The sequence below is a fragment of the Pithys albifrons genome, chromosome 25 (assembly GCF_047495875.1).
Source record: "Pithys albifrons albifrons isolate INPA30051 chromosome 25, PitAlb_v1, whole genome shotgun sequence".
NCBI classification, from domain to species: Eukaryota; Metazoa; Chordata; class Aves; order Passeriformes; family Thamnophilidae; genus Pithys; species Pithys albifrons.
The window spans coordinates 6198492-6223191 of record NC_092482.1 but is presented as its reverse complement, the minus strand read 5'-3'; the positions used below and the strand labels follow the sequence as shown (position 1 = coordinate 6223191).

The following is a 24700-nucleotide window of genomic DNA, read 5'->3' as shown; positions in this document are numbered from 1 at the left end:
TACAATGAATCTATGATAATATGGGTGTGTGAGAAGGCAGCCACTGCAGTGCTGCTCCCCTTGAGAATCCTGTGGCTAGGAAGGGTTATCCTGAAGTCTGATTGGAAGCTGGTGCCAGTGTGTGGTCAGTAAGCCATGCACTGCTGAGTGCTTGTGTCACAGAGTTGAGTTTAGCAAGGAAAAGGAAAAGATGTACTAATAAAGTCATTGGTTCTCCCGGGGCTGTGTAGGGAAATTTTAATATTTTCAGGTATCCTGGTTTCGTCCAGGACAGTTAATTTATTTTTGCAGTACCTGAGGGGGTGTGGCTGTGAGTGTGTCTAAGACTTATTCCATACCATTTTACATCATTGCCAGGGCAAGCAAAAGGGACTGTCTCTCCCTTCCCAGAGGAAAGGTGCCCCTTTCCAGTGGAGCAAGGCAGTGGATAGAGTACTGGGATGGGTACCAGTGGCTGTGGCCATGTTGGGTGTGGCTGGGTGAGCCTTTTGTACATAAATCACCCTTTCTTTGTACACTTCTGTTATTAATATTATTACTGCCGCTGTTTGTTTTCTTGTCTCATTGCTGTGTTCTTATCTTAACCTGTGATTTTCACTTTTTGTGCCTCCAATTCTCATCTCCATCCCCAAATAGGAAAGGAGAGGGGAAGGGGAAGAGTGAGCTGGTGGGGTCTGGTTTGGGAGAGTTCCAGTGGGAGCACTGGATTGGGGAATACCCTTCCTGAACCATGACACAGGGCAATTCTATTCTATTCTCTGCAGCCCTGCCAAGAAGGACTTGGGCATCCCTGGATGACAGGCCTGGCACAAACCACAACTGTGATCTTGCAGCCCCAAAAGCCAAAGGTGTCCTGGGCTGCATCAAAAGCCATGTGGCCAGAAGGGCCAGGGAAGTGATTGTGCCACTCTGCTCTGCTCTGTTGAGACCCTCCTGCAGAGCTGCCTCCATCTCCAGGGCCCCAGCACAGCAAGGACCTGGAGCTGCTGGAGCAAGTCCAGAGGAGGCACCAAGATGATCAGAGGGCTGGAGCAGCTCTGCTGGGAGGAAAGCCTGGGAGAGCTGGGATTGTTTAGCCTGAAAAAGAGAAGGTTTCAGGATGACCTAACTATGGCCTTCCAGTACCTGCACAGACCTACAAAGAAACTGGAGAGGGAATTTTTACAAGGGCATGGAGTAACAGGACAAGGGGAACTGGCCTTAAGCTGAATGAAGGTAGGTTTAGATTGGATATTAGAAAGAAATTCTTTACTATAAGGGTGGTGAGTCCTTGGCACAGGATGCCTACAGAAGCTGTGGCTGTCGCATCCCTGGGAATGTCCAAGGCCAGGTTGGACGGGGCTTGGAGCAACCTGGACTGGTGGGAGGTGTCCCTGACCATGGAAGAGAAGTGGAATTAGATGAGCTTTAAGGTCCCTTCAAAACCAAGCCATGATTCTGTCATTCTTTTCAGACCAAAGAAGGCAGAGAAACATGGAAACCAGAGAGTCACTCAATGCAGGACCGAGGACACTCAGTGTCATCCTGTGTTGACAAATGATGCAAAACATCCCCCAAAATCCCTGCCAGAAACACCCTGGGACAACATCTGTGCCTTGGGAGAGTGTCTGCGGCGGAAAGGATGACACAGAGGCGTGGGCTGGGATGCAGCAGCATTTAATGGGTGAAAAGAGGGAAAAGGGTGGATCCAAGTGGAGACCCCAGGGCAGAGAGCAGCTTTAGCAGGGGAAGCACCTCCTGCCACAGAGGCCACTGCCGAGGCCAGAGAGGCCAAAGCCCCCGGAGTTGATGGGCACTCCCTGAGAGCTGAGGATGCTGCCAACGGCAGCAGAGGTGGAGGATCCCACGGCGGTGTTCTGAGGGAAGGAGCTGAGGATGGGGCCGGGCAGGGTCACCACCACGGGGGAGGGCTGGATGGCCACGGTGGAGTCCTGGCACTGCCTGACACAGGGCTCATTGCAGCTGTTGGCCAGCGGGGTCGGGCCGCAGGGCTGGCAGGGCAGGCACGGGGTGTAGCACGACATGTCCTGGGCTGGAGATGCACCTGGCACAGGGGGCAAAGGGAAGCAGAGCAGGGGAGGTGGGTGAGGATCAGTCTGTCCTTACATCACGAGGGGGACCCTTTCTCTGAGTCTAAAGGAGCCCACCAAACATGACCAAGTGCAGTAAGTTCCCCTCCAGACACAGCTCAGGAAACACCTCACCCTGGACATCGTCTCTCCTTACAACACCTTCCATTTCTCATGGCAGGCAACCTCAAGATCCAGTAGTGGGCAAGGAGGCAGGTAAGTGATGAGAAATCCCCGAGGAGGATGAGACGGAAAAAGAGTAGAAGGACAAGAAGAATCCCAAGGAGGAGAATAAATTGTTCCAAACTCACCTTGTTCCCAAAGCAATGGAGGTGAGAGGAGTGGATGAGAGTGTGAGAAGGACCAGCTTTTATACTGCTCCTGCACTGCTCCAGGCCCACAATCACTGCACAAAGACAGTAATTTTCCTACAGAACTCACCTCCAAAGCAAAATATCCCTCCTCATGCCCCAGGTTGTGTTTTGGTTTCCATCAACGCTACCATTTCATTTCCTCATTTCTGACATGCCCGCAAGGTCACAGAGGCACTTTTCAAGCACCCGGATGAGAAGCCTAAGGATTTCCTGGTCAGGTGCACATGAGGATGGGTAGAAGAGGTGCTCCAGTTGCTGGAGGGACCTGTGCACCTTGAGTTCTGGGGAAATCTGATGGTGCTGTTTTCCGCTCCCTGTTCAGAGAGATGGTCACATCTTCCCATCGAGGCCCTGCGTTCCTGGGTGCCCAAAGGCTGGTGTGCCTGACTATCGGCCCCCTCCCTGTCCCTGCTCCTTCCAGGAATCACTGGGCATTGCCTCTATCCATAGATGGGCTGCACTACTCTTGTCAGAGGCCTTCACTCCAAGGAATCTTCTCCTTTTGTGGAAACAATTGCCAATTTCTTTCCAAAATCATCCACTTGTGTGGCAGTTTCTGTGGTCTCCAAGCTATCTTTAGGTTTGCAGAAGGAGAATATTGTTGTCTCAGATTCCTTGTTTCCTTGATAAACCTTGGACCTGTGCTCTGCTCATACTACCACAAACTTTGGCAGCAGCATAGGGCACTACCAGCAGCACAGCCAAAGCCATGGGCACCTTTTCAAAACACACTGACAATCCTACCAGCCCCCTGGCCTGTGGGGGTGCTGCCAAGCAGGTCATGGAGAGGGTAATGGCCCTGAGGCTGCCAGGAGCTGTTCCTCACTACAGCTCAGAGATGGGTTTACTGGGACAGGGATGGAGTTGCCCTGGCTGGAAGGAATTCAGCTGTGTGGGACATGGGCCTGCCCACAGCACACCAAAAGCCTGACAAAGGCCAACCCAAAATTAGAGCATGTCTAACCACAGGTAGGGAGAGTCCATCCCTGGAAATTTGCCTACTGAAGGCATTCCCTTGCTCTCCTGGGACACGTCCCAGCTGCCTCCATGGCTGCAGGGCAGGGAAGGGCATCCCTTGGTGTAATCTAAAAGCTGGGTTTGTACCCAGGGCCCTTGTGAGCACATCCCTTCCCTGAGCATCCCCAGAAATGTGGCTCCACAGAAGAGTTTGAAGGCTGTAAGATCCAGTGATGGAAGAGGTTTTCCTGTATGGATGCAAGATTTATTTTTTGTCCACTTCTGGAAGGGAGTAAAACTTGTGTGGACCCAGTCCTCCAGCTTGTTTCTGGTCCTCACATGCATTTTATGACTCCTGTGATTTCCAAGGGAGTTGAGAACAACCTTGTACTCATACACCAACGAGCCCTCCTGGGTGCATGCCATCAAATCACACACTGTCAGTCCAATCCATTTAAATGTTCTCACACTTGATCCTGTTGAACTGTGGGGAATTCTTCCCAGATCCAGATAATCTGAGGAGCATCAGGAGTTCAGATTCCTGGTAGGAATTCCTTGCAGAAAAAAACGAAGTCCAAGAACCACTGGAGTGAGTACCTGTGCCTGGTATGTCCCGTCTGCCCTCAGGGAAGGTGCCCTGTTCCTCACTGGGGCTGCCTTTGGCCAAGCCTCCCTTTTGCTGATGACCTGCCTGGAGAAGACCTTCTTCTTGCCTTCCTTGTGCTTTGCCTAATTCAATGTCACGTGGGCTTTGGCTTTCCTAACCCCCTCCTGCATACTCAGCCAGCCTGGCAAACATCCTCCCCAGAGCAAAGGGCACCAAGAGGAAGAGACCTGAAACCACTGGCACAGCCTGGCTGCCTGGAGATGCCACAGCTCGTGATCTTTGGAGAGAGCTGAGAGAGGGGAGAAAAATGAGTGACATGTCCCTGAAAAGGAGCTTTTGGAGGCTCTTTTGACATGTGCAGTGTGGGACAGACATGGGCCTCTTCCTGCAAAGGGTATTGGAAACAGTTGCTTTTCACTGCCCCAAGCCAACATCTCCTGCCTGCACAGGACCCTCCAGCACTAAGGACACAACTTGTGCATCCACTGACAGCATTCTGCCTGGGACATCCTTGGGCCTCCCATCACACAACATGAAAGGATCCTGCAAAGCAGGGCAGGAATGTCAGAAATGAGGAAATGAAATGGCAGCGTAGATGGAAACAAAACCTGAATCTGTGCCATTGCGTTGGATATTTTTCTCTGGAGATGAGTCTGCAGGAAAATTACTGCCCTTGTGGAGTGACTGTGGGCCTGGGGCAGTGCAGGAGCAGTATAAAAGCAGGCTCTTCTCCCCACTCTCCCATTCACTCCACTCAGCTCCATCTCCTTTGGAACAAGGTGAGTTTGAAGCCCATTCTCCCTTTTCTGCTTCTCCTCTGGGATTTCACAGCACACACATGTCCCTCTGTCCCATGTTGGGTCTTGGAGATGCTTGTTGTGGGAGAGGGAGAGGAGTAGGTGGTGTGTGCCTGCTGGGTCTTGGCAGAAGTATCACCACAGCTCTGGGCTAGTTGGGGACCTGCTGGGCTTCAGGGCCTGGTGGACTTTGTCTGAGAGGAAGAGCCCATGTGCCTCCTCCACAGCCTTCAATTCTCCTTTCCAGCTCAGGCATTGGGTCCCTGGTGGTGCTGGGACAGGCTGATCCTCACCCACCTCCCCTGCTCTGCTTCCCTCTACCCTCTGTGCCAGGTGCATCTCCAGCCCAGGACATGTCGTGCTACACCCCGTGCCTGCCCTGCCAGCCCTGCGGCCCGACCCCGCTGGCCAACAGCTGCAATGAGCCCTGTGTCAGGCAGTGCCAGGACTCCACCGTGGCCATCCAGCCCTCCCCCGTGGTGGTGACCCTGCCCGGCCCCATCCTCAGCTCCTTCCCTCAGAACACCGCCGTGGGATCCTCCACCTCCGCTGCCGTTGGCAGCATCCTCAGCTCTCAGGGAGTGCCCATCAACTCTGGGGGCTTTGGCCTCTCTGGCCTCGGCAGTGGCCTCTGTGGCAGGAGGTGCTTCCCCTGCTGAAGCTGCTCTCTGCTCTGGGGTCTCCACATGGATCCACCCTTTTCCCTCTTTTGCCTCATTAAATTCTGCCTCATCCCAGCCCACGCCTCTGTGTCATCCTTTCTCCTGCAGACACTCCCAGGGCGCAGTTGTTGCCTCAGGGTGTTTCTGGCAGGGAGTTCTTGGGGATACTTTTGCATCATTTGTGGACACAGGCTGGCCCTGAGGGAGCTCAGTGGTGTATTGAGCGATCCTCTGGTTTCTGAATTTCTGTCTGTTTGGGTCAGGAGATAATTACACTCCATTGTCTTTAATAAACAGCCACTTCGCATGTCTTTTCCTTCTCCTTGCTAAATTCAACTCAGTGACACAAGTACTGAGCACTGAATGTGTTACTGACCACACATAGGTATCAATTCCCATAACACTCCAGGAGAACCCTAAATAGCCACAGGATTTTCAAGGGGAGCAACACGGTGCTGTGTTTGCCTTCTCACACATCCAAGGGATCATGGACTCATAGAATGGTTTTGCTTGGAAGAGACTAATGAACGCTATTATTCCAACCCTTCTGCCATGGACAGGAACATCTGTCATTGCACCACATAATTTAAAAGTCCTTTAAACTTGACCTTGAGTCTCTTTAGAAGAGACCATTCTCTAGACAATCTTTTCCAGTGCCTTATAACACTCATCATCATCCATTTCTTTGTTATTTCTTATCTGCATATTTCAGTATAAAACTGTTGCTCCTTGTGCAGTCACTACAGGCCTTGAGCAAACATCTCTCCACAACTTCCTTGTACATCCCCTTTACATGTTGAAAGGTGGCAATAAGCTCTCGCCAGAGCTGTTCTTCTGCCTGAAAAACCTTGACTCACTCAGTTCATTATCGTAGCACAGGTGATGCATCCATGTTTGCTGCCCTTCTCTGGAGCTGCTCTAATGTGTCGATTTCTATTTTGAAATAGGGACTCCAGAATGAATATAAATCTCCAGGTTGAGTCTGATGAGAGGAGACCAGAAACAGAGATTCCTTTCCCTTGACCTGCTGGCCATGTTTGTGTTGATGAAGCCCAGAACATGACTGAATTTCTGGGCTGCAAGAGCACATTGCTGGCTCATGTGCTATTTTTCAACTTCCATTATCTCTGGTTCCTTCTCTGCAGGGCTTCTCTAAACCATGTATCTCCTCAGCTTGATGTCATGCACCAATTTGTTGAGTGTCCACCCAATCCCACTGTCTACCTCTTTGAGGAGGGGACAGCAGAGCAGAGCAGAAGAGAGGAGTACCCATTTCTCTTCCTCTTCATGACTGCCACTGTTCTGGTAAAGGAGTTTCAAAACAAGATTATCCACAGAGAGCAACAGGAGAGGGAATGGAGAAACCAGGCTGTACTTTATCTGCCTGGCATGGAGGTCACTGTCTCCAGAGCAGTCAATATCATTCTCTGTATTCAACTGTGTGACTAAAGCAGTGCAGAGAACACACCAAAGCCTGAGCTATTGCTGCTTAAGGCTTGCTCATCATCAAGACCATCTCTCTTTCTCACTCTGCATCCCCTGCAGTGGAGGCCAGGGGGGAACAAGCAGCTGGAAATGACACAGCCATGACAGATGAGCTCAGCTGACCAAAGGGCTATTCCATGTCATACAGTATCAGAGAATCATTTAGGTATGAAAAGACCTTGGAGATCAAGGAGTCCAACCATTAACCCAGCTCTGCCAAGCTCAACACTAAACCTTGTCTCCAGGTGTCACCTTTGCAATCTTTGAAATCCCTCCAGGGTTTGTGACACCACCACTGCCCTTGACACATATGACACCACGCTCAACCATAAAGCTCTGGGCATCTTCCCAATGGTGCTGTTCTTCAGACACTGCCTGGGCATCAAACTGGTGCCAGGTGCAGGGTGGTTGTCTTTGAACCACTTAGTATTCTCTCTTTTTCCCCGTCCCGTCATAGACTGTGCTGATGTTGACACCAGGAGATCCCATTCTCCCCAGTTCTCCCCCATCCCTCAGGGTCTGTGGGTCATTAGAAGAGCTGCTCGGTGCTTAGTGCTGCTCATAACACCACACAGGCCCACAGGCAGTGCTTGTCCTCTTTGCCCTCCTCCTTCCCTGTCTGTGCCAGGGCTTGCTGGCAAAGCTTGTGGAGAGATGGAGGCAGAGAGAGACTTCAAGCAGGTGGAGAGGCAGTGGGGGTGGGCTGAGTGTCTCCAAGGCTGTCCAGGAGCTCTGCAAAGCAGTGCAGTGACCAGCAGCACAGGCTGCAGAGACTCACAGCTGAGGGAGAGGAATGTCTGCAGGACACAGCTGGGCAGGATGACACATATTCATGCCCAGTCCCGAACACAAGCTGGTGTGGTACCACGCAGCCATGCCCCCCACCCACACTCCCTCAGCCGCTGGCGGGCAGCAGCCCCAAAGCAGGGTGTCATGGTTTATGTTCAGGTGGAAATTAAGCACCACACAGTCACTCACTCAACCTGCTCCCTCTCCCCCAAATACTATGGAATGGGGAAGAAAATCAAAGTAAAACTTCTACAAAACACATGTTGAGGTAGGAACAGTTTTATAATTGAAAATCCAGTAAAAATCCAGTAATAATGACACATGTCAATAATAATTATAATAATAAGGGAAGATCAAGTGATGCACAATACAATCGCTCACCACCCTCTAACCGATGCCAGAGCCTCCTTCCCGGGTAAATACCCCCAGTTCATAGACTGGGCATGACATTCTGTGGTGTGGAATAACCCTTTGGTCAGTTTGGGTCACCTGTCCCAGCTCTGCTCCCTCTCAGATTCCTTTGTGAACCTCAATGGCAGAGCATGAGGCAAAACCCCCTTTTAGCATGAACAGGACTTATGAAAACCCCAACCCATCAGTGTGTAATCAACACTGTTCTCATTCTGAATCCAAAACACAGCACTGGAACAGCCACTGAGAAGAAATTAACTCCACCCAGCTGAAAGCAGGACACAGGGCCAGGGAAAGGGGCTCCTGCAGTGACCCCATCAGAAGAGGTGCCACTGCCCCAACTGTGCCCAGACCCCAAGGACTGTCCTCAGCCCCCTGGGATGTGTGAGCAGGAGCGTACCCAAGAGATCCATGGCAGCAACGATGCTGTTCTGCTCAGCATCCACTGGTGGCATCATCCGTGTTGAGGACAGGCTGTAACACAAGAACAACGCTGAGCAAGGGGAGCAAGGGCAGGGCAGGGTTACTGGGATGGTGAGGAGGTTGGAGCCCTTGGCTTAGGCACAGGGACTGTGAGTGTGGAGGGGAGGATGCTTTGTGTCAGAGAGATTAAAATAATCCTTGGAGCACCTACAGTCAGAGAAGAGGATTGGTTCATTCTATCCAGCCACAAGGAGGCTGAGAAGGTGAGAAAGCAGAAATAGCCTGATGGAGCAAGTTCAAACACTCCTGTCTGAAAAGTCACTGAAACATCTTCCTCTTTAACTGCCTCTCAGAACAAAACCTGAAAAAGATCTCTCTCCTTGGGAATGTTGGGAGAGCAGCTGCGGGAGAAAGGATGACACAGAGGCACGGACTGGGATGCAGCAGCATTTAATGGGTGAAAAGAGGGAAAAGGGTGGATTCAAGTGGAGACCCCAGGGCAGGGAGCAGCTTTAGCAGGGGAAGCACCTCCTGCCACAGAGGCCACTGCCGAGGCCAGAGAGGTCAAAGCCCCCAGAGTTGATGGGCACTCCCTGAGAGCTGAGGATGCTGCCAACGGCAGCGGAGGTGGAGGATCCCACGGCGGTGTTCTGAGGGAAGGAGCTGAGGATGGGGCCGGGCAGGGTCACCACCACGGGGGAGGGCTGGATGGCCACGGTGGAGTCCTGGCACTGCCTGACACAGGGCTCATTGCAGCTGTTGGCCAGCGGGGTCGGGCCGCAGGGCTGGCAGGGCAGGCACGGGGTGTAGCACGACATGTCCTGGGCTGGAGACGCACCTGGCACAGAGGGGAGGGAACATCAAGACATGAGGCGTGTTTCAAGTGCAGCCTCCCACCACACCTTGAGGGACATGCTTTCTTTCAGCCCAAATGAGCCCCTCCAAGAGTTACCAAGGCCAGGGAAGACCCCACTAACCCATAGCTCAGGAAACACCTCAGTCCAACATTCACCCTTTCTACACCTTCCCTCTCCCATGGTAAGCAGCTTCAAGACACAGCAGAGAACAAGGTGGCAGATATGTGATGGGAAATCCAAGACAAGGACAAAGTGGAATAGAAAGGGGAGGAAGAAGAGAATGAGGAGAATGAGAAGGAGGGCAAGAAGGGGCTCAAACTCACCTTGTTCCCAAGGAGATGGAGGCAAAAGAGTGGATGAGAGAGTGAGGAGAAGGATCCACTTTTATACTGCTCCTGCACCGCCCCAGGCCCACAGTCACTGCACAGGACAGTAATTTTCCAACAGACTCACCTCCAAAGCAAAATACCCTCCCTAATGCCAGAGGTGGTGTTTTGGTTTCTCTCAGCAATGCCATTTCATTTCCTCATTTCTGACATGGCAATTGGTCACAGAGGGTCTTTTGAAGTATTGGGATGAGAGGCCTGAGGATTTCCTGAGAAGGATCATGTCAGCACAGACAGAAGATTTACCCCCACGTGCTGGACGGATCTGTGCAGGCAGAGGATGTGAGTGTGGGGAAGTATGGGGAGAATTTTACAAACTCCTCTGAGGGATCTTGTCTTCTCACCAATGCACATCTCTCCTGAGCACCTAATGTCTTCTCCTAATGAGGATATGCTGCATGTCCCTCCCTCCCTGCCTCTCTGCTCAGGCCAGGACTCACTGGGCTTTGCCTCTCTAGGCAGGCAGGTTACGTTGCTCGTTTCAATTGGCTTTGCCCAAGGAAATTTTCTTCCTCTGGGGAGACATTTCCTGCTGATTTGGTCGAGTTGTCCCCTCCCATTATAGGATCTGGGTTCCTCTCAGTGTGGTCAGCAGGTTTGTGGAAGGAGATTCTTTCCCTTCCTAATCCTACGATTCCTCAAGGAGCCCTGTGGAGTTGTGTCCCACCATCCTCACTATCACAGGGGTTTGTTGGCTCTTAGGACAACTCTTTGTTCCTCCCCATCTCCTCACCCCACGATGCCCTTTGGCTGCACACTTTGCACCCTGACCTGCAGGACACACAAGCACAGGCCACTTTTCCAGCACATGCTGTCAGTGTTGAGAACAGCCCTGACCTGTGGCAGTGCTGCCAAACATCAATTTGCCTGGGACAAGGATGGAGCTGCCCTTGCTGGAGGGAAATTCAGCCCCACGTGGGACAATGGCCTGCAGACAGCACACACTCCTGGCTTGTCCTCAGCCCAAGAGGCTGATACACAGCAAGCTCAAATTTGGGGTCTGACTCACCAGGATCGGGATTGGGAGAGTCTGTGAGTCCATCCCTGGAAATTTGCCGACTGAAGGCATTCCCTTGCCCTCCTGGGACACATCCCAGCTGCCTCCATGTCTGCAGGGCAGGGAAGTGCATCAGTCCTTGGTGTAGTCTGAGAGCTGGGTTTGTACCCAGGGCCCTTCTGGGCATGTCCCCTCCCTGAGCATCCCCAGGTACATTCAGGGTCCGTCTGGGCCTCAGTCCTTTGGGCAGCTCCATACCTTTCCTGGGAAAACCATCTTTGAGCTCTTGCCTGTGCCCAGACCCACAGCTCCAGGCATCCCAAAGGTCTTTGGCCAAAGCCTGCCCTGCTTGGCAGCACTGACACAGGTCAGGGCTGTTCTCAGCACTGACAGCATGTGCTGGAAAAGTGGCCTGTGCTTGGGTGACCTGCAGGTCAGGGTGCAAAGTGTGCAGCCAAAGGGCATCGAGGGGTGAAGAGATGGGGAGGAAGAAGGCAATGTCCAGACAACTCAACACATTCCTCAGGTAGGAAAAGGAGTGGAAGGAAATCCACAGGACTTCGTGAAGAATGAGGGATTTTAGAGAGAAGAGTGTTCTTCTACAAACCTGCTGACCACACTTGGAGTGACCCCCAGAGAGTGCAAAAAAAAAAAGAGATCACTGTGCCAAATAAACCAGGAAATGTCTTCCCTGAAAGAGAAAATTTCCCTGGGCAAAGCCAGTTGAAAGCAGCAACATAACCTGCCTGCCCAGAGAGGCAAAGCCCAGTGAGTCCTGGCCTGAGCAGAGAGGCAGGGAGGGAGGGACATGCAGCATATCCTCATTAGGAGAAGACATTAGGTGCTCAGGAGAGATGTGCATTGGTGAGAAGACAAGATCCCTCAGAGGAGTTTGTAAAATTCTCCCCATACTTCCCCACATGCACATCCTCTGCCTGCACAGATCCCTCCAGCACGTGGGGGTAAATCTTCTGTCTGTGCTGACATGATCCTTCTCAGGAAATCCTCAGGCCTCTCATCCCAATACTTCAAAAGACCCTCTGTGACCAATTGCCACGTCAGAAATGAGGAAATGAAATGGCAGTGCTGAGAGAAACCAAAACACCACCCCTGGCATTAGGGAGGGTATTTTGCTTTGGAGGTGAGTCTGTTGGAAAATTACTGTCCTGTGCAGTGACTGTGGGCCTGGGGCAGTGCAGGAGCAGTATAAAAGTGGATCCTTCTCCTCACTCTCTCATCCACTCTTTTGCTTCCATCTCCTTGGGAAAAAGGTGAGTTTGAAGACCTTGCTCTTCATCCTACTCATTTTGAATATCTCATAACATACTTGACCCTTTTCCCTAAACTGCGTCATTGGTCAAATTATTATGGGTGAGGGAAATGATCATAAAGAAAGTTTGAAACTCCTGATTGTCTTGCTTCTCCTCCTCCTCCTCTTCCCTCACTCCCTACTCTGGAATTTATGAGCACCTTCAAGCCTCATTTCCCCATTTGGTTTCTTCGGACTGCCTGTCATAGGAAAGTGAAGGGGGCAGACAGTGTGGAGAGAGGCTGGGGCTTGGCTCAGACACCTTCTGAGCAATCGGCTGAGTGGAGATAGGGTACTGGACATCCTGCTCCTGGCAGAGTTCATGTGAGCTGAAGGGAAGGCTCTGTGTCATGGAGGGGTAGAGATTGCTCTCTAAACAACCCTCATTCTCCTCTTCTCCCTGCCCTCTGTGCCAGGTGCATCTCCAGCCCAGGACATGTCGTGCTACACCCCGTGCCTGCCCTGCCAGCCCTGCGGCCCGACCCCGCTGGCCAACAGCTGCAATGAGCCCTGTGTCAGGCAGTGCCAGGACTCCACCGTGGCCATCCAGCCCTCCCCCGTGGTGGTGACCCTGCCCGGCCCCATCCTCAGCTCCTTCCCTCAGAACACCGCCGTGGGATCCTCCACCTCCGCTGCCGTTGGCAGCATCCTCAGCTCTCAGGGAGTGCCCATCAACTCTGGGGGCTTTGACCTCTCTGGCCTCGGCAGTGGCCTCTGTGGCAGGAGGTGCTTCCCCTGCTAAAGCTGCTCCCTGCCCTGGGGTCTCCACTTGGATCCACCCTTTTCCCTCTTTTGCCTCATTAAATTCTGCTGCATCCCAGTCCACGCCTCTGTGTCATCCTTTCTCCTGCAGACACTCTCCCAAGGCACAGATGTTGCCCCAAGGTGTTTCTGGCAGGCAGTTCTTGGGGATGGATTTGCATCATTTGTCAACACAGGCTGGCCCTGAGAGAGCTCAGACATATATTGAGTGATCCTCTGGTTTTGGAATTTTTCTGCCTGTTTGGGTCAGGAGAGAATTCCCCTACAGAGCACAGTGACAACCAGTCCCTTTCTTTGAACGTCTTTTCCTTTTTCTCACTGAGCTCAACTCTGTACAAAAGTACTGAGCACTGAATGTGTTACTGACCACACACAGGTATCAATTCCCATCACACTCCAGGAGAACCCTTCCTAACCACAGCATTATCAATGGGAGGGACACAGTGCAGTGTTTGCTTTCTCACACACCAGTGTGGTCCTCAAGTCATAGAATGGTTTTGCTTGGAAGAGACTGATAAAGGTCATCTTGTCCAACCCTCTTGCCATGGGCACAGATATCTGTCACTATATCACATTACTCAAACCTGACCTTGAGACACTTACCAAGATGAGACACTCCATCATTCTGCAGGCATCCTTTTCCAGGGTCTCACCACACTCATCATCATCCATTTCTTCCTTATGTCCATCCACATCTACCCCATTTCAGTGCAAAACTGCTGCTCCTTGTTGAGTCACTACAGACCTGGAGAAAACACCTCTGTCCAGCTTCCTTGTGCATCCCCTTTAGATACTGAAAGGCTGAATAAGATCTCCCCAGAGCTGCTCTTCTTCTGCCTGTAAAACCTCAACCCACTCAGCCTTTCTCTATGGGAGGGGTGGGGTATCCAGGTGATCATGTTTACAGCCCTTCTCTGTCTGCAGCTGCTCACACAGGTTCATGTCTATTATGAACTGCAGACCCCAGAGTGGTTGCAGAGATCCAGGTGGGGTTTGACAAGAGCAGATGAGATGCCGAAAATCCCCTCCCTTAACCTGCTGGCCAAGGTTGTGTTTGTGCAGCCCTGGACATGACTGAATTTCTGGGCTGTAATTGTACAGTGCTGGCTCATGTGCAATTTTCCAATCTCCAGTATCCCCAGTTCTTTATTAAAGCCCTGCTCAGAATAACTTGTTCTTCCAGGCTGTTCTGAGCATGTGGATTTCCTCAATGCAACTTTCCTGGGAGAGTTCCTGGCAAGAGGGAGGCAGAGAGAGGCAGAGAGGAGGAACAGTGTCATCGGGTGTGGGCTGAGGGTCTCCAAGGGCTGCCCAGGAGCTCTCCAGAGAAGGGCAGTGACAGCAGCACAGGCTGCAGAGAAGTTTGCACGTGATGAAGGGGAGACGCTGCACTACCACAGGACACAGCTGGGCATGATGACATATGTCCACCCAGAGTGCAGATTTGAAGGTGGCTTTGTTGTAGCCAACCTTGTCACATCCTTCAGTCTGAAAATCAGGGCCCAGATGGGGTGCTTTTGTGGTAACATCCTGAAAACAGGTGCAACTACCAGGACTGTCCCTGGACATCAAAGACTGACATTAACATTCTGGGCTTTCACAGCAGCACTGTAGCCATGATATTGATGGAACCAAAGATCCCTCTTTGCTCAGCACTCCCCAGAGGGCATCGCGTGTGTTTTGCTGCCTAGTTGAGGGTAATGCAAGAAAAAGCTCAGCAAAGAGGAGCAAAATACATGGAATACATTGGCCAGCACGGTGAGTGGGCTGAAACACTTGCCTGGGGATGACAGGCTGGGGCCATGGGGTTTGCTGAGAAGAGAGAAGAGAATGCCTTCATGGGAGAACTGAAATAATTTTGGAGTAGATGTGGTCTTTAACAGTGTCAGGTAATTCTTCCAGGTACAGACAGGCAGAAGAATTTAGAAAGGTCGCCCCAAATACGACTAATTATTGCTGTGTTAACATAAGCAATGCAATCCTGACAATCAATACCATCCCCAACAACCCCCTCTCAGAAGCACACAGCAACCCCTCTCTCCCTGGACAGATCAGACAAGGATCTGCAGGGGAAAAGATGACACAGAGGCGTGGGCTGGGTATCAGCGGATTAAAAATAGCCCACGGATACGGTGGAGAGGTCTCCGCTTCCAGGAGCCAGGCTAGGAAAGCGACAAGCAGGGCTCCCTAGGATCAGGCCCCTTAGAAGCGAGGTCGGCTCCTCCCGCCCCCGGCCCGGCGACCGCCCCGAATGGAACAAGTCTGCACTTGCCAGGAGCCCACGAGGAAAATCCAAGTTTATTGCCGCGCGCTGGCTTTTGAGGAGAGCATGGGAATTCCCTGGACGTAGGCGGGGAAGAGGGGCGGAGACGGGGCGGAGTAACACAGTTCATTGGGTACATGCAAACGAAGGGAAGGAGGGAGGGGAGGAGCGGCAAAAAGACCAATGGGAGAATGAGATGGGCGGGGAAAGTCACCGTAGGGCTTTCGGTACTTCGAGGCAGGGACAGCCCCCGCCCGGGCTCCAGCGGCACCTCGTGGGCGGCCCCGCCGGCAACCGCCCCCATGGCGGGGTCGGGCCAGGACAGGGGCTGCGACCCGGAGGGTTCTGTGGGAAGAGGGAACCTGGACAAGGAACTACCAAGGGAAAAACAACCAGGGTAGACACATTGGGGTGTATAACATTCAAGCTGGGGAAGTGTCCATCCGAAAGCCCCCACGGTCCCGATCCAGCCGCTGCATCGCTCCCCGGGGTCCCGGGCCTCCGCATCTTCGTCCACCCAGCATTTGTAATATATCTGCCATTTGGTGAATTCCTCATCAGTCTGGTCTCCTCTGACATCTGCCCCTTTTTTATTTTGTTGTTGAGCTGAAAAAGCTTGAGGAGAGGATGCAGCTTTGCATGTTCGAGAACATTGAAGGACACAAGGGTTGACACATAGAAACATGACAACAACAATTAACACTATAAAGGCACTAACTACTCTACAGCTGGGATACAGGAGAACTTCAATAAGTCAAAAGATGAGAAAGAAGTCACTCTGAGTGGAGATCCCAGTGAAGAGAGCACTGATGCTCTATCCCAGGGCACTTCCACCCCGTGTGTCCCTGGTTCCTTCCCAGGGCTATGGGCAGCAGCTTTAGCAGGGGAAGCACCTCCTGCCACAGAGGCCACTGCCGAGGCCAGAGAGGTCAAAGCCCCCAGAGTTGATGGGCACTCCCTGAGAGCTGAGGATGCTGCCAACGGCAGCGGAGGTGGAGGATCCCACGGCGGTGTTCTGAGGGAAGGAGCTGAGGATGGGGCCGGGCAGGGTCACCACCACGGGGGAGGGCTGGATGGCCACGGTGGAGTCCTGGCACTGCCTGACACAGGGCTCATTGCAGCTGTTGGCCAGCGGGGTCGGGCCGCAGGGCTGGCAGGGCAGGCACGGGGTGTAGCACGACATGTCCTGGACTGGAGATGCACCTGGCACAGAGGGCATTGAGGGACAGAGCTGGGGAAGAGCTGGGTCAGAGGAGTCTCTTCACTCACCGTCATGGAGAAAAGGAGAAAGAAGAAGAGAGCACAGGGCTGCTTACAGAGACCCACCCCCCTCACTTTCCACTCAGCCCTGAGGAATCTCCCCAAAAGTAACCAAGATCAGCGCCCTTCTAGAACATGGCTCAAAAAACATCTCAACCAAAACCAAGCTTCTCCATGCACACCTTCTGTACCTTCCCTCTCCCTTAAAGGCAGTTCTCAGAACCCATGTGGGACAAAGAGACAGGATGGGATAAGAAACCTCAAAGGACAACAAAATGAAAGGGCTTGAGACTCACCTCTATCCCAAGGAGCTTGAAGGAGAGAGAGTGGGTAACAGAGAGAGGAGAAGGTCCTGCTTTTATACTGCTCCTGCACCACCCCAGGCCAACAGTCACTGCACAAGGACAGTAATTTTCCAGCACATTCCCCTCCAAAGCAAAGTATCCCACCTAATGCCACAGGTTGCCTTTTGGTTTCTGTCAACGCTGCCTTTTCATTTCCTCATTTCTGATGTGCTTGGTCTGTGGTGCAGCTCCTTTCATGTGCCATGATGAGAGGCCTAAGGATACCCTGGATCAGAACATGGTCCTGCAGGCAGAAGATGAGCCCCCACGTGCTGGAGGGTCCTGTGCAGGCAGGGGATGTTGGCACAGGGCACTGACCTGCCACTGTTGGCAGCTGCCTCTGCAGGGAGAGGCTCAGCCCTGTCCTGCACTGCCCAGAGCGGCAGAGCACCCAAAGCTCCTCTTCTCACACAACATCCTGCAGACTCCTCTTTCCTCCCTCTCACCTCACTCCAGGGCTCACTGGCCCCTGCTGCTCCTGGCAAATGCTTTCCTCTCACTTCATGCCCTTTGTTCATGGAGAACATTTACCATCCTGTCTGAGTATTCCAATCTTGGGGTCAGGAAAGCCAAAGCCCACCTGGAGTTGAATCAGGAAAGCCTGTGGAGAGCAACAAGATCTTCCCCACAGGGCAGCAGTCAAAGGGAGGCTCGAGCCAAGGCTGACTGGGACAGCTTCCCCAGCTGCAGGGCTTGTAGGAAAGCTGTAGGTACTCAAAGGTTGCTGGGCCTTGATCTTTACTGCCATGATATGTTGGCACAGGATCAGGCTCCTGATATTCCTCAGCAGGTCTGGAGCAGGGAAGACTTCCCAGAACAGAGGAGGATCAGCTGTGGGAACCTTTAAACACACAGGACTGACATGAGTGTGTGTGACCTGGTGACAGGCACTGGAGCATTGGTGTCAGGGAGAGGCCTCTCTGAGCTCCCCTTTGGACGTGCTGGCACTCAGAGAATGCAGCTGAGCACTGTGAGGAAGACAATGGGCATCCTGACTTCTAGAAGGGCATGACTGAAATGGGGCATGGCTGCAGGTCTCCAAGGGCTGGGATGAAGAGCACCAAGTCCAGCTGGAGGACACTCACTGGAGCTTCATAGGGTGCCAGCAGTGATTAACTCCTTTGTGAAAAGTCCTGCTGGGCTGGGGGTCGAAAGTCCAGAACACAGAGGCAGACTCTCCTGAGTCCTATGCAGTGAAGGGACAAGAGGCCATGGGCTGCTACACCATAGAAAGTGGAGTGCAAGAATTGGTGTAAGGGTGGCAGTGAGTAGTAATGTCCTGCTTGTGGAGTTCAAATATGCCAGAATCAGCCTCCACAAACATTCAGTTGGTGGCATGCCCTGGGGGAACCTGTGCAGAACAAAAGAGATCAGAAAAGCTGGCAGCACCTTTGGCACTTCAAAAAGTCAAAGTTCAGGAAAGGTCCTGGCAAAACAAAGGAAGACAAGAGTACACTCTGAGGACAGAGGGGAATGTACACAGAGGCCTCATCTTCCTGGTCAAAGAGACTGGACTGTGCAGGGAAGCTCTTCTGGAGCTCAGGAAATGAAAGAAGGGGTTTCACAAAGCACCTCCCCACTGGCTGGGACTCATCCCTTCCTCCCAAGCTGTGTGTCTTCTATTGGCCTTTGTGACTGAAGCGTGTCCCTTTCCCAGGCCCCAAAAGCCTCCTCAGCCTAAAGAAAACCCCAACTCAGCACCACTTCCAGGACAGGACAGGAAACTTCTTTCATTTTCCCTACACATGAGACCCAGGGAGAAACTGCAGTGCCACATGCCTGGGGATGCTCAGGGAGGGGATGTGCTCACAAAGGCCTGGGTACAAACCCAGCTCTCAAACTACGCCAAGGAGCAAAGCACTTCCCTGCCCTGCAGACATGGAGGCAGCTGGGATGCATCCCAGGAGGGCAAGGGAATGCCTTCATCAGTAGGCAAATTTCCAGGGATGGACTCTCCCTACCTATGGTGAGACATGCTCTAATTTTGGGTTGGCCTTTGTCAGCTGTTGCTGTCCACAGGTGTATCCCATGCAGGGGCCAGTATCCTCAAGCAAGGGCAGCTCCATCTTTGCCCCAAGAAAACTGATGTTTGGCAGCACTGCCACAAGTCAGAGCTGTTCTCAGTCCTGACAGTGTGTATTGGAAAAGTGGCCTGTGCTTGTGTGTCCTGCAGGTCAGGGTGCAAAGTGTGCAGCCAAAGGGCATCGAGGGGTGAGGACATGGGGAGGAAGAAGGCACTGTCCTCACATCCAAGATAGTGAGGAGGTTCCCAATGGCACAGGACTCTACTTGAGACTTGATTCCTGACCATAATCAAAGAACTATTGAATCAGAGAAAAATTAAGGCTGGAAATGACCCAGAAGGTCATTGAGTCCAACCACTACTCATGTTTCTGAAAGGACAATCCTTGGACTTCTCATCCCAATACATGAAAAGAATCTCGATCACCTGGTGGGAATGTCAGAAATTAGGAAATTAAATGGAAGCATTGACAGAAGCCAAAACACCACCGCTGGGAGCAGGGAAGGTATTTTGCTTTGAAGGTGAGTCTGTTGGAAAATTACTGCCCTCATGCAGTGACTGTGGGCCTGGGGCAGTGCAGGAGCAGTATAAAAGTGGGTCCTTCTCCTCACTGTCTCATCTACTCATCCTGCTTCCATCTCCTCAGGAACAAGGTGAGTTTGGAGTACTTTCTTATCCTCCTTGTCCTCATCCTACATTTCTAAGTATATACCATGTCTCTGGCTGGGTACTGGGACTTCTTACCATGGGTGAGAGAAGAAGGCAAAAGATGTGACATAGAAAGAGATTGGAGCATGAGTGAGGTGTTTCTTGAGCTACTGGTTAGGTGGGGATCTCCATGGACTTCATTAGAATTTGAGAGGGTCTTTTGGGCTGAGCGAAAAAGGGTCATGTTAATGGTGAGGTGACAAACTGCTTCTCACCCACTCTTCATCCTCTGCTTCCCTCTGCTGTCTGTGCCAGGTGCATCTCCAGCCCAGGACATGTCGTGCTACACCCCGTGCCTGCCCTGCCAGCCCTGCGGCCCGACCCCGCTGGCCAACAGCTGCAATGAGCCCTGTGTCAGGCAGTGCCAGGACTCCACCGTGGCCATCCAGCCCTCCCCCGTGGTGGTGACCCTGCCCGGCCCCATCCTCAGCTCCTTCCCTCAGAACACCGCCGTGGGATCCTCCACCTCCGCTGCCGTTGGCAGCATCCTCAGCTCTCAGGGAGTGCCCATCAACTCTGGGGGCTTTGACCTCTCTGGCCTCGGCAGTGGCCTCTGTGGCAGGAGGTGCTTCCCCTGCTAAAGCTGCTCCCTGCCCTGGGGTCTCCACTTGGATCCACCCTTTTCCCTCTTTTGCCTCATTAAATTCTGCTGCATCCCAGTCCACGCCTCTGTGTCATCCTTTCCCCTGCAGACACTCTCCCAAGGCACAGATGTTGCCCCAAGGTGTTTCTGGCAGGCAGTTCTTGGGGATGGATTTGCATCATTTGTCAACACAGGCTGGCCCTGAGAGAGCTCAGTGGTGTATTGAGTGATCCTCTGGTTTTGGAATTTTTCTGCCTGTTTGGGTCAGGAGAGAATTCCCCTACAGAGCACAGTGACAACCAGTCCCTTTCTTTGAACGTCTTTTCCTTTTCCTCACTGAGCTCAACTCTGTACAAAAGTACTGAGCACTGAATGTGTTACTGACCACACACAGGTATCAATTCCCATCACACTCCAGGAGAACCCTTCCTAACCACAGCATTATCAAGGGGAGGGACACAGTACAGTGTTTGCTTTCTCACACACCAGTGTGGTCCTCAAGTCATAGAATGGTTTTGCTTGGAAGAGACTGATAAAGGTCATCTTGTCCAACTCTCCTGCCATGGGTAGGAGTATCTCAGCTACATCTCCTCTATTCTAGTTAAAACAGCTGTTCTTTGTCCAGTCAGTGCAAGCCTTGGTATTATGTCTCTCCTCAACTTCCTTATGTGTCCCCTTGACATATTGAAATGTGCAATGAGGTGTCTCCAGAGCTGGTCTTTTCCTGCATGAAAAACCTCAACATCTTCAGCTGTTCTCCATAGCAGAGTTAGTGCATCTCTGTGATCATTTTTTGGAGGCCTTCTCTGCAAGGTAGCTCTCCATCCAGTTTCTGTTGATATTGGGAATTGCCCCAAAGCAGTTGCAAGACCTTGTACATGGCCTTGTTGAAGATCCCAAGTTCCATATGAGGCATTCCTCAAGTCTGCCAAGATCCCTCTGAACTGAAACCCTTTCCTCAGGTGCAGCTTTTGCCCCTCCTCAGACTGATGTTATTGCTGAGAATCACAGGATCATCATGTGAAAAGATCTCCAAGATCATCATGTGAAGTTCTTGACTGCATCCCCCTATGCCGTTAACCATATCACAAAGTGCTATGAGGGCACACCCAATCCCCACCAAAGGACATCAGTTATTACTGGTTTCCACTCTGACCTTGAGCCCTTGACCCAAATTCTGCAGATTCAGCCAAAGTGTCCCTTGACCCTGGTGTTTGTGCTGTGTAAGGATATATGGCCATCTTTGACATTGAGAGACCTGGGCTCTGGAGGGCCTGGAAGGGCAGAAGCCCCACAAACACCTTGGAAGACCATTTGGAGCAGGAAGGAGGAGAAAGGAGGGGAAAAGCATCTGCTCTGTGGAAGGGACTCAAGCCCCAAATGGCCTCAGAGGACAACTGGAGAGGAAATGGGAGAACAAGGCTATGCTGGCACTGCCTGGGGTGGAAGTCATTGTCCTCAGAGCAGACAGGTCAGATGATCTCAACTGCCCAAAGGGCTATTCCAGTGTGCAGGTTTAAAGGTAAATCAGCAAGAGAAATGAATGTAACACAAAAGAGATTACAAGTTAGAGTTACAATTTAATAACAGTATTACAATAAATGCAATGGCACAAAGAGAAAAATTGGCTTTAACCCACAAAACCCCAGCAGTATAACCCAGCCCCCTGGGGCACAAGCACAAAGGGGTTTGTTAGCCCATGTGCTGAACCCTATGTGGTTCCCCCAAGTCCAAAGTAAAAGTCCAAAGTGGAAAACCTGTTGGTACAGCTGACAGTTGCAGTCTGGTGAAGAGTGGTGGTCACAGGCTGGTTCAAAGTGGTGGTCTCCTCTTGTCAAGGTTTTGATCCTCTCAATCCCACGAGTGACCCCTGAGGTTTTCTTCCCCCAAGATATATACCCCCAGGCCCAGGTGGGAGCACCCAGTCCCTCCCCCAGGGCGGGGAGACCCACACTGGGTGATTAACTCTGTGAGTTATGGGGTATTTTGGAATCATTGATAGCCCATTAGCAGACACTCCGCTCAGGCTGGGTGTAACGGTGCTAACGGTGGTAACTTCCTGGAGGGGAGTTATCCCAGCTCTTATCTCACGGGTGTCTCTCACACCCAATTCACAACCTGAGGCGTCAGGTGTGCCCTGGGCAGCTACTGCAAATGGTCCGTTGTTCTTGGGAAATGAATAGAGAGGATAGAATACATAGCTTTGATCATCCCCACACAGTGATAAACTGGTCCCACATGCTTAACTGGGACATCCAGTTCATATACAAAGAATCACAGAATCTTTTAGGCTGGAGAAGCTCTCGAAGATCAAGGACTCCAATGATTGACCCAGAACTGCCAAGCTCAATACTAAGCCCTGTCCCCAAGGAACATTTGCACATCCTTGAAATCGTTCCAGGGATGGTGACTCCACCACTGCCCTTAGCACATATCACACCATGCTCAGCGATAAAGCTCTCGGCATCTTCCCAATGCAGCTGTTCTTTAGACGCTGCCGGGGCATTGAGCTGGTGGTGCCAGGAACAGGGTTATTATTTGCACCACTTGTTTTTTGTCTCTTTCAGTCCATTTCTTCGTAAACCTTCCTGAACTCCCACCACAGGGCATCTCAATCTCTGTCTCTCCCAACTGACACCCATCCCACTGAGACAGCAGATCAAGAGAAGAGCTGGCCAGTGCTCAGTGCTGACTGCATTAAACACATTCCCAGGGGCCCTCAGCCAGTGCATCCCCTCCTTGCCCTGCTCCTTCCCTGTCTCTGCCCAGGCCTTCCTGGGGGAGGCAAAGGACACAAGCCTTGCTGAGTGTAGGGAAGAGAATGCTTTAGAGGGAGACCAAAAATCATCTCTCTCATAGTTAGGTCACTGAAGAACATCTGGTTGTATTCTCGAGTCCCAGATGGACAGAGAAGTTTAGAAAACAGGGTAACCTATCCTGTGCCTAAGAATATTCAATACAAGGCTGTGTTAACAGCCAGTGCAAAACCAACCCCACCAAACCCTTCCCACAAACAGCCCACAGCAACAAGCCTTTTGCTGGGCATGTCAGGAGAGGATCTGAAGGTGAAATGATGGAACAAAGACTGGATTGCGATGCAGAAGAACTTTAATAAGTCAAAACAGGAAAATAAGCTTGATCCAAGCATAGACCTCATTGCAAGGAGCACCAGGGGCAAAACCAGTCAGTGAGCAAAGGCTGAAGTGGAGACCAAACCAGGTGTCCATTTGCCTGTCCCAGGGAGGGAGCAGGGCCAGCAGGGCCCCCCTAGGCTGGCTGTGAGAGGCTCACAGCCCCGGGGAGCACAAGGGAACAAGGACAGAGGATGGAAAGGAGAGAGTGGCAGAGGGGAGAGGCAGGGCTGGGCTGTGCTTTGGCAGAGCCCAGGCTGGCCCCATCCTTCTGCCAGGGCTGCTGGGGTTGCTCAGTCCCTTGGGAAACAGAAGCCTCTCCTCTGCGTCCAGGGCACTTCCACCCCGTGTGTCCCTGGTTCCTTCCCCAGGGCCATGGGCAGCAGCTTTAGCAGGGGAAGCACCTCCTGCCACAGAGGCCACTGCCGAGGCCAGAGAGGCCAAAGCCCCCAGAGTTGATGGGCACTCCCTGAGAGCTGAGGATGCTGCCAACGGCAGCGGAGGTGGAGGATCCCACGGCGGTGTTCTGAGGGAAGGAGCTGAGGATGGGGCCGGGCAGGGTCACCACCACGGGGGAGGGCTGGATGGCCACGGTGGAGTCCTGGCACTGCCTGACACAGGGCTCATTGCAGCTGTTGGCCAGCGGGGTCGGGCCGCAGGGCTGGCAGGGCAGGCACGGGGTGTAGCACGACATGTCCTGGGCTGGAGATGCACCTGGCACAGAGGGTAGAGGGAAGCAGAGCAGGGGAGGTGGGTGAGGATCAGCCTGTCCCAGCACCACCAGGGACCCAATGCCTGAGCTGGAAAGGAGAATTGAAGGCTGTGGAGGAGGCACATGGGCTCTTCCTCTCAGACAAAGTCCACCAGGCCCTCAAGCCCAGCAGGTCCCCAACTAGCCCAGAGCTGTGGTGATACTTCTGCCAAGACCCAGCAGGCACACACCACCTACTCCTCTCCCTCTCCCACAACAAGCATCTCCAAGACCCAACATGGGACAGAGGGACATGTGTGTGCTGTGAAATCCCAGAGGAGAAGCAGAAAAGGGAGAATGGGCTTCAAACTCACCTTGTTCCAAAGGAGATGGAGCTGAGTGGAGTGAATGGGAGAGTGGGGAGAAGAGCCTGCTTTTATACTGCTCCTGCACTGCCCCAGGCCCACAGTCACTCCACAAGGGCAGTAATTTTCCTGCAGACTCATCTCCAGAGAAAAATATCCAACGCAATGGCACAGATTCAGGTTTTGTTTCCATCTACGCTGCCATTTCATTTCCTCATTTCTGACATTCCTGCCCTGCTTTGCAGGATCCTTTCATGTTGTGTGATGGGAGGCCCAAGGATGTCCCAGGCAGAATGCTGTCAGTGGATGCACAAGTTGTGTCCTTAGTGCTGGAGGGTCCTGTGCAGGCAGGAGATGTTGGCTTGGGGCAGTGAAAAGCAACTGTTTCCAATACCCTTTGCAGGAAGAGGCCCATGTCTGTCCCACACTGCACATGTCAAAAGAGCC

General features: G+C 52.3%; 7 protein-coding genes across 7 annotated transcripts; 3 read left to right on the top strand and 4 right to left on the bottom strand.

Moving 5' to 3' along the window:
• Positions 1 to 1718: 1718 nt before the first annotated feature.
• LOC139682772 (feather keratin 1-like) lies at positions 1719 to 2024 on the bottom strand. Its single transcript, XM_071577331.1, has one exon. It carries the CDS (start codon positions 2022 to 2024, stop codon positions 1719 to 1721), a length of 306 nt encoding a protein of 101 aa, XP_071433432.1.
• A 3131-nt stretch (positions 2025 to 5155) lies between these two features.
• LOC139682765 (feather keratin 1-like) lies at positions 5156 to 5463 on the top strand. Its single transcript, XM_071577320.1, has one exon. It carries the CDS (start codon positions 5158 to 5160, stop codon positions 5461 to 5463), a length of 306 nt encoding a protein of 101 aa, XP_071433421.1. The 5' UTR covers positions 5156 to 5157.
• A 3623-nt stretch (positions 5464 to 9086) lies between these two features.
• LOC139682761 (feather keratin Cos1-2-like) lies at positions 9087 to 9392 on the bottom strand. Its single transcript, XM_071577315.1, has one exon. The coding sequence runs from the start codon at positions 9390 to 9392 to the stop codon at positions 9087 to 9089; it is 306 nt and encodes a 101-aa protein (XP_071433416.1).
• A 3167-nt stretch (positions 9393 to 12559) lies between these two features.
• LOC139682764 (feather keratin Cos1-2-like) lies at positions 12560 to 12865 on the top strand. The gene has a single exon (XM_071577319.1). The coding sequence runs from the start codon at positions 12560 to 12562 to the stop codon at positions 12863 to 12865; it is 306 nt and encodes a 101-aa protein (XP_071433420.1).
• Positions 12866 to 16025: 3160 nt separating this feature from the next.
• LOC139682894 (feather keratin Cos1-2-like) lies at positions 16026 to 16331 on the bottom strand. The gene has a single exon (XM_071577546.1). The coding sequence runs from the start codon at positions 16329 to 16331 to the stop codon at positions 16026 to 16028; it is 306 nt and encodes a 101-aa protein (XP_071433647.1).
• Positions 16332 to 19758: 3427 nt separating this feature from the next.
• On the top strand, positions 19759 to 20064 carry LOC139682759 (feather keratin Cos1-2-like). Its single transcript, XM_071577313.1, has one exon. It carries the CDS (start codon positions 19759 to 19761, stop codon positions 20062 to 20064), a length of 306 nt encoding a protein of 101 aa, XP_071433414.1.
• A 3521-nt stretch (positions 20065 to 23585) lies between these two features.
• LOC139682769 (feather keratin 1-like) lies at positions 23586 to 23893 on the bottom strand. The gene has a single exon (XM_071577327.1). It carries the CDS (start codon positions 23889 to 23891, stop codon positions 23586 to 23588), a length of 306 nt encoding a protein of 101 aa, XP_071433428.1. The 5' UTR covers positions 23892 to 23893.
• Between the last annotated feature and the right edge of the window lie 807 nt (positions 23894 to 24700).